This window comes from Myodes glareolus, chromosome 4, assembly GCF_982192425.1.
Source record: "Myodes glareolus chromosome 4, mMyoGla1.1, whole genome shotgun sequence".
Classification (NCBI taxonomy): domain Eukaryota; kingdom Metazoa; phylum Chordata; class Mammalia; order Rodentia; family Cricetidae; genus Myodes; species Myodes glareolus.
In genome coordinates, this window is record NC_142029.1 from 55,646,336 (window position 1) to 55,659,918 (window position 13,583).

General features: G+C 50.9%; 1 protein-coding gene across 2 annotated transcripts in view; it reads right to left on the reverse strand.

The window, feature by feature from the left end:
• Spsb4 (splA/ryanodine receptor domain and SOCS box containing 4) overlaps positions 1-13,583 on the reverse strand; it is a 76,995-nt gene that overhangs the window by 45,047 nt on the left and 18,365 nt on the right. For both annotated transcript variants that reach the window (XM_085689592.2, XM_085689593.2), the window contains exon 2: positions 10,466-11,312. In XM_085689592.2, coding sequence (XP_085545718.1) covers positions 10,466-11,159 — 694 coding nt within the window. In that variant the 5' untranslated portion in view covers positions 11,160-11,312. The remainder of the gene's footprint in view (positions 1-10,465; positions 11,313-13,583) is intronic.

The window sequence follows — 13,583 nt, forward strand, 5'->3', positions numbered from 1 at the left end:
CTTCCACACATTGCCCATCAACTTAGAGGCCTCCAGGATGTCCGGAGGAGACACAGGTGGAGTATGGATACCTTTCTGAACAGTGGTACCCTACACTTCACTTAGGCACATACCTTATCCCTTTGGAAAGGAAAGCATCTGATCTCTGCTGTGGTTTGGAAAAAAAAAAAAAGGCCCTCAAAGGGAGTAGCACTATTAGGAGGTGTGGCCTTGTTGGAGGAAGTTTGTCACTGTGGAGGCCAGCTTTGAGGTCTTATATATGCCCAGTGTCTCAGTTCACTTCCTGTTGCCTTTGAATCAAGATGTAGAATTCTCCAGCACCAGGTCTGCCTGCATGCTCTCCAGCTACTGAACCTCTGAAACGGTAAGCTGCTATCTCAATGAAATGTGTTCCTTTGTAAGAGCTGCTGTGATCACAGTGTCTATTCACAGCGACGGAACCCCTAAGACATCTGATAGCATGTCTCTGCTCTCAGAGCCCATGAGAAGGCTTTGGAAGCTGGACCTTCACTCCTGCCTTGGACAACATTCTCCCACCTATCTCTAGAAATTCAGGACATCACTCCTTGCTCTGCTTTGCCCATACTCTCCCCATCTGCCCCTGATCACAGAGGGCATCCCAGATGGCTAGCTTTCTAGCCAATGCTGGGCTTCTGGCACAAACTGACGGAGAAGCCTGTAACACACATTCCAGGACTGCTAAAGGAACCCTGATTTAACAGATGATGGTATCTAGTAAGGTATTTCAACTGCTCCAACAGACGTGCTAAGTGACCAACTTGAGGGTATCCACAATACTTCCACAGATAACAGTCTACCTAAGAGACCCTCCCAGAGGGAGCCAATCAGAGTTCTCCAGAGTCAGGACCAAGAACTTTAGATCAAGATCCAAGAAACAGTGAGCCACCTAGCACATGTTAAAGCTCTCGGTATACAAAGGAAGGGTGACGAACAGCCAAGAGACACCCAAGTTATGAAAAAACACAGAAAAGACACCGACAAGCTTGGCAACGGGTGTGGATGAGAGTCTAGGGCCAATGTGTAGCTGAGATACTAACAGGATGGCAGAGCCCCTTTCCAACCATGTGCCCAGCACCACTACCATCATGCAAGTCTAACGTGATCTTATGTGGGTGTCTCTCCTAAGATAATCAGGTTCTTCTGGGTTCTAGATTCCCAAAGAAGCCTTGACATAAACATCCCATTGGACTCTGAGCACATGGCCAATGTTCACCATGTTAGACTTTCAACGAGGGGCAACCACCTACACAGCCCTGCGAGCAAGGCCTAAGTCTCAGGCAGTGGACTTTCATCTACCTCACTAAACACCAGAAGCAAATCTGCATCTTCCCTGGGGCACCCCTGTGAAATGATTTCTGAAGGACAAGTTTTGGAACTCAGTCTGGGTCCAAATGGAGCTACTCAAAAGCACACACTGGGTCCCAGAGAGTTAGCCCAGAGGTTAGTACCATTTGTTGCTTTTGCAGAGGACCTAGGTTCCCAGCACCCACATGGCAGTTCACAACCATCTGTAACTTCAGCTCCAGGGGATCATGGTTTGCCCTCTTCTGAACTCTGTGGACACTAGACATGAATGCACACATGCAGGCCACACACACACACACACACACACACACACACACACGAACATCAAATCATCTTTAAATAAAAAAAAAAAGTACGTACTGAAGGGACTCTGAGGCTGGGACAAGGTCAAGTTTTAGTATATCTGTCTGCCACTGTATCACAGAGGGGTGCCAAGTTTGGTGAGTAGGAGACAGGGGCCACGTGCTGGCCAGGGGCCGTCTCAAGAACCTGTGGTGGGGCAGCCCTTGCCTGTCAGGGCTCCCAGCAGGCAGGTCACGAAGCAAGGTTCTCACAGTTCTATTTATAGAAGGTGGCCTCTGAACAGGATGAACTGGGAAAGCCAGCGAGGCAGTATTTTCCAAGCTCACACTGTCTTGGCTTAATTTCATCCTAGGCAAATAAATCATTAAGGAGGCCCTCAGCCCTGGAAGATCTGACGAAGGGGGCCATTACACAGCACAGCCTTCCCTTGAATTATGGAAGACCTCTGACAGCAGCCTTATTAGTGTCTGGGCCAGACTGTAACTCACGCTAACCACCCCCTTGCCATAACCAAAGGACGAGACAGGGCAAATCAGCTGGCTCCCTGATGGAAGGGGAAAAAAAGCTGCTGCCAGCCTTGCAGGCTGCAGCTCTCCCGGTAAATATGCTCGCTCATCCACTGCTTTCCCAGCATCTCCTGCTCAGAACGGTCACCAGTGCCACGGGCTGAGCTGAGAACTAGTGCAGTGGACAGGTGCTGTGGCAGTGACCAAGGCCAACCTCAGCATCTTCATGAAGCCCACGAGAGCCAAGGCCTAGCTGTCACCAAAGAAAACTGGGCATGACCCTCGGGGTTCTAGTTTGTGAATTACAGGTAAGCACTAGACAGGTCCACGAGCTGTCTTCTCATGGTCCTGAGCCTCCAACATCCCAAGTGCAAAATGGGCTTGTGGATGGGAGAGGGGGCATTCAAGGAGAGTCAGAGAGCCACCGAGCAGAAGGCCCTGACCGGCCCCGGTTGTGTTGGGGAGCTAAGCAGTTGGATTGCAATCTTTTCCGGGTCATTGCACAGCGTGGCTCTGCCACAATCCTGTGAAATTCCCATGTGGCAGATGGAGAGGGGAGCACAAGATGGAAGTGAACTGAACAGGAAGGAGAAGATGCTGAGGCCCAATAGGGACAAGGCGCATGGCCCAGGACCTGCCCTGGCATCCGCTGGCAGGAGAGATTATGGGTACAGGCAGGCTGAGCAGCACTAGGCTTGGCTTTCATGGGCAAGCATGCCATTTCCACCTGACCAAACTACAGAGGAATTGTAGACTAGCAAGTCTGCAGGGCCACCTGGAAAGGAAGAAGCAAATGGGAGGTGGGGGCTTCTGGGAACAGTGTGGTGGTGAGGATGCCCGCTCCATTCCACACCTGTGACATGTAGCGTCATGCGCATCAGCCCAGAGTGTATTAGAAAATCAGCATCTTGGGCCTCCACAGACCTACTGGGTCCCACATAACCTTCACTGCCAAAGGTCCCCGGGACAAATGTCACTACAGTCACTCTCCAGATGAGGGTTCCGAGAAACATAGCAGTCAGAAAGTCCTCACTGACCTTGGCATCCCAACCTCCCCTACATCATACACCAGTTTTCGAGGCCCGAGTCATGAACCACGCTGGTGATTCACTCACTCATGTCTTGCCAGTAACATCTTCAAAGCCTTTGGAGCCTGGGTTTTGACTCTGGTTCTGCTGCTCACTGGTAGGTGACCTTGGCAAGTCCTCCTGGTTCTCTGAACCTCTCCACAACCACCTATCCAATGTGGCTACCGACTGGCTGCCGTTCCCCACGCTTTCTCACCTGAATGCTTTGGAGACACGCTGCCTCCTCCCCATTTCCCCACAAACGTCCAATAGTGGCTAGGCCCTCCACCTAGCATCTCCTCCTGACTGGTAAGCACATGGCCACAGGCGGAGTGGTGCCACTTGTTCACATGTCCTTGCTGAGGACAGGTTCACCAGGCAAGTTACCACTGAGAGACACAGCCTGTCGGACACTCAGTGGGAAACCTCTGACACGGCTCACAGAGAAGGCTTCCCTTGTGTGAAGAAATCCCTCTGAGTGCAGCGTGGACCAACGTTTACTAACAACGTTGTCCACAGTGATTTTCCGATCCATGGAACAATATTAGCACTTTTGTGTCCACTATTTTGTGAGCCCCTACTATGCGCCAGGACTAGCTAGGTCACTTTTGATGTATCACCCATGATTCTGACACCTCGCGGCAGAATGTTTTTCTTTCTCCGAAGAACAAACTGAGCTCAGAGTTAAAATGACTCACTCAGGTGACAGCTAGGTAGAGCTCAGACTCCTGGGTGCCAGGAGTTCCTGAGGCCAGATCTACCTCCAGACCATGCTGGCCCAGAGTGACACTTAGTGTGACACCAGTCCCACCCATACCCGGCTCCAGACACTGGCATCTACATGTCAAAGGCCTTTGTGAAGACAGGGCTATGTGGGACTATTCATAACTATTAAATGTGAGAATTCCCCTCAAAGCAGGACTGTGGCAGCTGAGCGAGGCTCTTTCTCAGCTGAAAATCTGTTCCCTTTGTGGAGAACAAAAGGTAGGGGGCCAGTTTCTGAATGCCAAGGTCCTGAATGGAACCGCCTGGCCTATCACACAACTTCCAGCTGGTCTGGATGTGGGGACAGATGTGCCATGCGAAGCACACAATAGGAAGTGGGGTCGGGTCACGCTGGGGTCAGATTGCGAGAGGGCTGGCAGTGATCACAGACTGCTCCTTCTACTCCAGCCCATTGTGACTCTGTCCCCGCTGTGAAGGAAAAAAGAAAAGCCATTCAGGTAGTGAGAGGCCATTCTGTTCCTGTGCACACGCAGTAGCGCATCTACTATGCTGTCTGTGCAGGGGTGCATCACACCTACTATGCCATCTGTGCAGGTGTGCAACGCATCTACTATACTGTCTGTGCAGGGGTGCGGCGCATCTACTATGCCCTCCATGCAGGGGCGCTACGAGAAAGGAAGCTCTGAAGACGGAGATGCAGCTCCCACTATGCAGCACCTACTGAGCACTTCCGCATAGGGTGCCCTGCGGAGGACCAGACAGAGGCTAACAACACAGATGCCGCTCCCGGTTCAGAGTCATCTCCCTTCAGCAGTGGCGTCACCACAAACCATACATAGCACGGTCCACTCTGTGCACGCAAGGGCATGTCAGGTTCTTATGGTGCTGATGGACAGCCTGCATTTGGGTCGGGACAGCTGAAAAAAATCTCAGTGCAATAAGGTGTTTACAGCTTTCTTGGCAACAGGGCCATGTAACTCTACTGTCCCTTCAAAGAGAAACCCAATCACCCACGGTGCTCACTGGGTGCCTGAGGTGAGCTCAGTGGAACGACGGGAAATGCACACGTGTGATGACGGCTCGCATGGGCACACCCACAGTGGCCACCTAAGTGCTGGGTCGGATTCCACTCTTACCTCACTTCTACAGTGCTTGGCATGGTCGTCTGAGTATCCCATTGCCCAGATGGAAAAACCGAGGCTTGAGAATGTTGAGTAGCGGGAAGGGGGAATGAATGGAATTCAATTTAAGATTAAAAGTCTATTCTTACAGGAAATTGCCTGGCTGCCCAAAAATAGGGATCTGAATAATTAAATCATTAGACATCCATACTATGAAAATACATGCAACTGTTAATAAGAAATGAGGGCCATTCTACCATAACTGATGTTTAAACAATTGCCAAGATCCATTAAAGTGTGTGTGTGTGTGTGTGTGTGTGTGTGTGTGTGTGTGTGTGTTGGGGGAAGCCATGATGCGAAGCTCTGCTTACAGTGTGATCTAAAAATTCCCTGTCGCAAGTATTTCTGGAAGGATACACAAGAAACTGCTGATGGTGGCTGGTGGCAACGATGTGAGGGGGCCGGGGACTGGAGACTGTGGCGGGGATGCTTCAACGTACAACTCTGTGTATTGTTGACAGCTGCTATCCAGCCCTCATCTTTACTGATTAAAAGGATCATAAATGTATCAAGTTCCCACGGTTTCCACCTGTCACAGATGTTTCCCTGGCCACCACCCCTGCCTGAGCACATCTCCATCACTTGAGCAAAAAGGACAAACCCACTGAGTGGGGGCTGGGGACAGGGTCTCTCTGGTCTGTAGTGAGCTGGGGTGACAAATTGAGAGAAGATGAGGAGCTCAAACATGGTGGAGGAGCCACATCCTGTCATCAGCGAAGTCTGGAGAACCTCGCTGCCCACACAAGACTCCTGAGTGTTGAGCAGGAGGGTGGTGGGCTCCACACAGAGCAGGAACACAGTCTGACAAGGGGAGGGTGCCCTTGCAGTCATCCTGTGGAAAACCTCTCTGGTCCCCATCAATACCGGAAGCGCTGGCTGGCTGCCAGCCTCCACTGCTGCACTGCTGAGCCCATAAATACTTGTTGGCAGATCGATTAAACCATCTAGGAAAGACGACTGGAAATATAGCTTCTTCTGCTTGGCACAAGTGGACAGGCCTTCACGGCCAGCTGGTCCCAGGACACCACATCTGTGCTTCTGCTCTTCAACCAAAAGTCAATCCTGAGCATCAATGGGCCCTCTGTGTAGAACACCCCCAAAACAGCACACACCCAACACCAGAGTAAAAGTATAGCCCATGGGTTCCCCTGACAAAGAGAACCATTAGTCCCCCTATATCAAAGCTGTTGAGGCCCCCAAGGATGTTGGCCTCCATCTGGGGCTCCTTGCTTCCACCTATGTCTCTTATATCCCACTCACCACGCAGGAACTCCAAGACAACACCCTTCTGTTAGCACTCAGTCACCAGACTGTGGAAGAGGAGCCTTCAGGCCAGGGAACAAGTCCAGACACTGGGCTAGGGCAGTCCAGGGGTGAGTGTGAGAGTAGATGGGGTATCCTCCCCCACTCAGGGATAAAGCATACCTGATTCCAAGCAGCAGAGTCGGCCTCTGCACCCTGCCTAGCTTTCAGTGCACTCTGCAGAGATCTTTGCAGGCCGGGAAGGAAGCAACCGAAGGAGAAAAAGCAACAGAGATAGCATGGCAGGATCTCAGCTAAGTTTACCACAGAGGGCCACAAAGTCAGGTGGAGCCGACCCTCCTGAGTTGTCGGCTCCCCCTGCCTTGTCTGCTAGGGTCCCCACAAGAGTCTCACACCATTTGCCTCAACCTAAATCCAGGTTCCTCAGCTATGAGCTGTGTGGTTTTGGGCAACTTGCTCAACTTCACTGACCATCAATTCCTTCAGGGTGCATCAAAGATGATTATCCATATATTCACTTAAAGAGTATTTCAATGATTAATTTTATGAAGGGCTTAGAAAAGAGCCCAGCAGGATGAGATACTTCTAGCTAGTATTATTATTGCTATTACTAGGTTGGATCTGGACAACTGACACAGCCTAGTCATGTGCCTGGCTTGGTTTGCATACACCTCAGCTACACACACCTCAGCTGTATTGGTTACAGACCTTTGAGCGTCCTCCGGGTCTTTGCAGGAAAACCCAAGACGCTAAGCCATATCATTCTGCCATGTAATAAAAGAACAATTCTACCCATGAGAGGTTCCAGGGCATCATGCATTTGCAAGAGGAAATTGCACTGCCAGGAGCTCTTGTCCGTCCAACACGTGCTTCAGGGTTCAGTGTGGTAAGACCTTTTAAGGCTTGCTTTTACAGTCATAAAAATCATAAATTGAAAAGGAGTTATCCATTAACAACTTCCACTGCATTAGAGGAAAATGCTTTACAGAGGCCACTCTGTGTATTTGATTTGTGACCCCCAGAACCTCCTCAGCCCAGCTAGTTAATTGCAGCAATGGACTCCACCTACTAGGTATCTGCTTAGTGCTGGTGTGTCTGATCACCCCAAGCTGAAGAGGGGACACTGAGGCTTTGAGGAAGGAGTAACTCCAAGGTTACTGGGCTGTCCTCCAGACAAGACTGGCATCCTCTACCTTGGGTAGAGGTATGATGGCAGAGAGGGAAGCTTAGCTTGGGACAAGCCTTGGGTTATGTGGTGTAGCCTGTGCTACAGTGGGGTCCAAGGGCTGGGAGTTGATTGGGAAAGAGCTATGTTGTATATACAGAGGGTGATCTGGGCCAGGTTCCACCATGCATTCCCATGGAGGGAAATGGTTTGACTCAGATCCCCCAGCACAATGCCAGGAAAACTCACCTGGTCATCAAACAGGAGATGTTACAGGCTCGCATCATGACAGCCTGCTCCACTATCCCAGCCCTACCCTGTACTCGCCTGCACCTCCTGAGTCCTGTTCCAGATTCTGCCAGCCTGAAAAAACCCAGCTACTGGTAAAGGAGATAAAACTATCCAAAGGATCCATGAGGTCAAAATGCATCAAACACAACCGTCTTTCCCACCCAGCCTCCTTCAGTAACACAGGAGATCCCCGACTCTAACAGCCACAAGGGAGCCACGGGAACAATATGCTAGTGACTTAGTTTTGTTGTTGAATACCAACTAATAAGCCAGAGTGGTCAATAACCGAAAGGAAATATTCTTTTTTAGGCTTTCATAGCTCCCCCTGCTGTTAATTTCAGACAATTGATGCCAACATCCAAGCTAAGAAAGGGATCCCATGTCCCATTTTACAGATGAATAGAGTGGATCTTAGGGAATTCGAGTGTCTCACTAGAGACAGAACCACTGAGCTAGGGACTTCCAGAGGGATGGGACACACCCTCCGGAGCTTCAGCACAAGCACAAATTAATTCCAGCAGTAAGCGTCCCAGGTGGGCCAGAGAGCCCACTGGTGCCATTGTCTCCTCATCGCCATGTCTAAGAGGATTCCAGACACTTCCTACAAAGCACCACGATGATCACCCTGCTCGGAGCAGACTCATCTGCTCCAGGGACTTACAGTTCAACAGAAAACGGAGCATCATTCCACTGTTAACCTTAGTCCAACAACCACAGAAACAAACACCAGTAAAAACGCTGCCAATTACACTGGAGTTGGGAGCTCTGGCCACTTTTGTGTTGGCTTACCACTCTCAAACCGTCAGCCCATATTTTCCTCAAGCAAACACACAAGTCAAACCTTGCCCGTGGTTCCTTTTCTGGAATGTTACTCTTGGGCTGTCAATTGAAGAGGGGAACATGGGAAAATGGCTGATCTCAGAGGCCAACAGACCTAGGAGGATCCTGCTTATGGTTCAGGGGTCTGTGCTTTAGGTTTTTTGTTTGCTTGTTTGTTTTTCTCTGTCTTTCAAAAGAGAAAAAGGTGTACAGAATCAGCCATACTGGCTGACAACTATACCTCTCATTTAGAATGAACCCTGGAAATGGGGCTGCAAGCGCTCACTTCTGTAAGATTTGGTAGGGAAGACATCTATAGATGGTTGCTGGCAGACTGGCAGACTGGCACACTGTCACTTTTCTCACTGCTGTGACCTAACCCCTGACAGGAAGAAACTTCAGGGCAAATCATCTTGGCTTAGGCCTCACAAACTATGTGGTCCCCATGACAAGGAAAGTATAGCAAATGGCAGGAGCAGGAAGTAGCTGGTCCCAAGACATCTGCAGTCAGGAAACAGAGAGCTGACATTAAGTGAAGAAGCCATGTTATAAAAACTCAAGATCTGCCGAGTGGTTGTGACGCACGCCTTTAACGCCAGCCCTTGAGAGGCAGAGGTAGGAGGATCTCTGTGAGTTCAAGCCCAGCCTGGTCTACAGTGTGAGTTCCAGGACAGCAGGGCTACACAGGGAAACACTGTTTCAAACAACAAAAGAAACCCCTCAAGATCCCCTCCCCCACCCCACCCCATGATCAACTTCCTTCCTCCCACAGAGTTCCACTCCCTGAAGGGGATGAGTTCAAACACGAGCCTATGGGGGACATTCCATTGTTTAAACCACAATAGCTGTTATGTGTGAGCAAGCCCAACCAAGCCCTGGGATTCGGGATGGGCCACATAGCCATGTGTGTCTTTCCTAGAGGTTACCTTTCCTCCCTGTCTCTGCCTCCCAAGTGCTAGGATTAAAGGCCTGCACTGCCCCCCTCCCAGCACTAATTAACTTTTCAACTACCTGATAGGTTATGCACTGTGAATAAAGGAGGCCTAGGTGCCTCTAGGGTGAGACCTACAGCCCACAGAGGAGTTTCACTTCAACCAGAGTCGTTAGCAGTTGCCGGGGCAGGTCACAGGATCTAGATTTCTGGTTGTCTGGAAAAGGGGCCAATTTCCATAGCCCAGGGCTCCATTTCCACAGGGCCACAGTCCATTGGAGGGGAGAGTAGTTTACCTCCTTTGACAGCTGCCAGAAGGGGCTGGGATCTGGGTGTTCAAAGCTGCATCCAGTAGGCGGCAATAAGTGACAGTTGCTAACGCTACTTCTTGTCTGACAGCTGGACTCCCACCCAGGGGCCGGGCAGTGGTGATGCTCTCCAGCAGGGACTAGGCTGGGTCATTCCCTAAATCTCTTTGGCACGCACAGCCCTTATCAAGCGCATTTACTATTCTAAGTACACATATGATTCTAGGTGACCCCCATCTCCCTGAATGCCCTGAGTTGGAGTTTGGCTATGTGACCACCCTGCACTGGACTATGGTCATGTGACCTCCCTGAGTGCCTTGAGTTGGAGTATGGCCATGTGACCCCCGAGTGCCCTGAGTTTGATCATGACCTCCGTGCCATTTGAAGATGGGAAAACTGAGACATAGCCTCCAAACTGCAAAGCCTTTGACAAAGACAAAATTCAAAACCATGCCCTGATCACTACTGAAAAGGGCAGTGCTCCCCAACTGCAGCTCTCCCTGCACTGCTTACCCGCTCCCCAACTCTTCTGGGGCAGGAGGCCTCTGCACCCCTTGCCACCTAGGCCAGCACACTTACGGTCAAGGCCATTGATGTAGCGCATGGTGACTTCGCAGTGGCCCCACACGGCACTCACCACCGGGTACAGTTTCTTGCCCTTGAGGCCACGGAAGGCCACGCCCAGGTACTGGCCGTCCACGATGAAGCTGAGCGTGCCCTCGTCCATGTCCAGCACGACCAATAAGGAATCTGGCAGAGCGAAGGCCTCATCTGGCCCCAAGAAAGCAGGGTATGCCACCCCAGGTCGGTTCTTGCCATCGTGGTAGAGGCGGCTGCGGCCCAAGTCCCAGCCCCATGACTCAGAGTCGCTGCCCACCAGTGCGGTGTAACCCACTGAGTGCAAAGGGGCACGGGACGTGGCCACGCCCACCACAGCATGGGTACCCCGCTGCCTAGCTGGCCAGTGGATCTGCCATGCGTGCAGGCCCCGGGCATGGCCCACCTTGCCGCGGATGCCATCCGTGCTTTGGGCCACTGGGTGACGGTGGAAGGTGAGGCGGTCATCATCCTTGACGAAGACATTAAGCGAGCGGTCCTCGGGGTTCCAGGCATGTCTCAGCTGCACAGCCAGCCCTGCCGCAGGCATGTCCAGCAGCTGGTCTAGCCGCGCTGGCCGCCCGGGCTCTGAGCCTCGAAGCTCCCGCTTGGCAGGCCGAAGAGCTGGCTCTCGCACCTCCACAGACTTGAGGCTCCCAGAGAGCTTCTGGCCCATGGCTCACTATGGGGAGGGGACCACTTCGAGCCACTGCTACCTTGTGGGAGCCTCCACTCCCCACAGCCAGGGATGGACCCCGGGGCTGGGAACCAGGCTTCCTGATGGTTGATCTCTACAGCCTCTGCTGGGCTGTGGCAGGGGCCCAAGCTCCTGGAAGGAAGCAAAGGGCACAAGTTACGACAGAAGCATCAACAGTCAGCTATTCGTCCCTTCATTTATACCTAGGCCTTGGAAGGGCCCTTTGTAAGGCCCTACCACATAATTAATGCGCATAATAATTAATGGTACTTCATATCTGGTACTTTCCAAGTATATGAGATACGGCAGACACCGTCCTTAATGATTAAGGTTTCCCCGTTCATCTAAATCTTAAAGAAGTCAGTAATTAGCCAGTCTCACAGGTAATAAGTGACTGAGCCAAGAGTCAAGGAACTTTGCTCTCAGAGTCTGTTCTTGGCACCAGAGTAACCGCTGGAAATCGCTGTCACAAGAGGAACGGAACCCCAAGAAACTGGAGTGCTGAGACATGGGGTCATACACACTTAGCATGTGGCTCATGGGTTTGCAGCTCCAGTTATCTGGAGCTTAAAATATATATATATATATATATATATATATATATATATATATATATATATATATATATATATATCTTAAAATGGAACCAGGTTTGGGAAGCAAGACACAGAGCAAGACACAGTTTGGCGGGGTCACCCAGGGACAACTACTTGAAGATGGTAGTGTGTTGTCGCCACGGGAAAATAAATGACAAAGAAAGAGGAAAAGGGAGCTGATTCACCCAAACTGTGGAGCCAGACATCGCTGACACACATCCCTCTGTAAGATGGGATACAACACCTCCCATTCGGGTGGTATGATGAGAATCTGAAAGGCGATACGCTAAAAGCTCAGACCTGGGACTCTGGAGACAGGGGTCCTCTTGGCTTTGTTCTCCAGGCACTCCATAGGGAATTAATTCTCTTGGACACACCAGTGTTTTCCCTGGGCATAGAAGCATCATTGCTAACATTTATCCCAGTTAGTATCCCTCGCTGCAAAGACGGCAGTTTCCCAGGAGGCCGAGGAACTGGACACGGTAGGGTCATTTGGGCCCCAGAGACTTTGGGGTGCTGAGATGGTCCTAAGTATGGGAAGAGGAAGGCTGAGCTTTGCCCCACCTGACTCTCGCGGCTGGCAGAGGACAGGTGTGTGCCTTCTTCTTCTTCCTTAGCCTGGGGGCATCCTGGCTCAGGACTTCTCCAGGGCCAGTGAGAAGACAGGATGCCCCCATGTTCTGTCTCGCCTGCCCATGACTTCCTATTGGTGACACATAGTTCATCTCCAGTGTCCACTTCAGAAGTACCTATGAGATCAGTAAAGCTCACCTCTAGATATATCTGCCAGGACGTTTCTAGAAAGCACTAACCCAGGGTGGAAGGCCCGCCCTAAATGTGGGCAGCACCTTTCCATAGGCTGGCAATCCAGAATACAAGGGGGGAAAGGGAAAGCTGCCAACTGTAGGCACATTCTCTTCCCCACCTTCCTGGCCGCCATCATCACGATTGGAGTGGCTGTGGTGGGCATACCCTCTTTGCCACGACAACCAGAGAAACCTCTGCATTCTGTCAACGTTCTGTCACAGCACAGAAGGCTGACAAACGCAGAAAAACTGACACCAAGGTGTGGCCGGTGCTGTGACTATATCTGATCACGTGGTATAGAAGCTCATGGAACTAATTTGCAAGAAGAATTCAGCAAAGGTTGGAGAAGCCAGCCAGAAAAATCCTAGAATTCTGTAAGTACAGCTGTATGGGTGATTCTGAGACCTGAGGAGACCAGGCTGCCGAGAGGAATGCCAACAAACAGCAAAGGCATCTATCTCATCCAGTTCTAGGCAGAAACAAAGCCTCATGGGAACTGAACTGAGGCCGTTTGTGTTACCCATTAGCACGGAAGCTGTGCACATTTTTGTCCATGTCCTGAGACTTTACAGAGGCTGAATTTAAAGGTGAGGAATGAATTAATTTCAGGGAGGAATTCTCAGGGCAGCACAGTGTTCAGGCTGGGGCTAAGTTTGGCTCTTCAGCCAGATTCACAGTGCGGTCTGGGAGCAAATACAGAGCAGGAAGAGGCAGACACTTAAGAAGCCTGCCCCTCAGTCCTGCCACCCAGCTTTCTCCACCACCAGGAACTGTGTCAAGCGGTAACAAACCCTTTCCTTAAGATGCTTTTGTCAGGGTTGCCAGAGCAATGAGAAAAATGACAGATTTAGAAGCCACAACAGTGAGGCCTCTAAAGAGATTGGAGCAGTGACCCTCAACCTTCCTAATGCCACAACCCTCTAAAAAACAGTTCCTCATGGTGTGGGGACCCCAACCATAAAATTATTTTCATTGCTACATCATAACTATGATTTTGCTA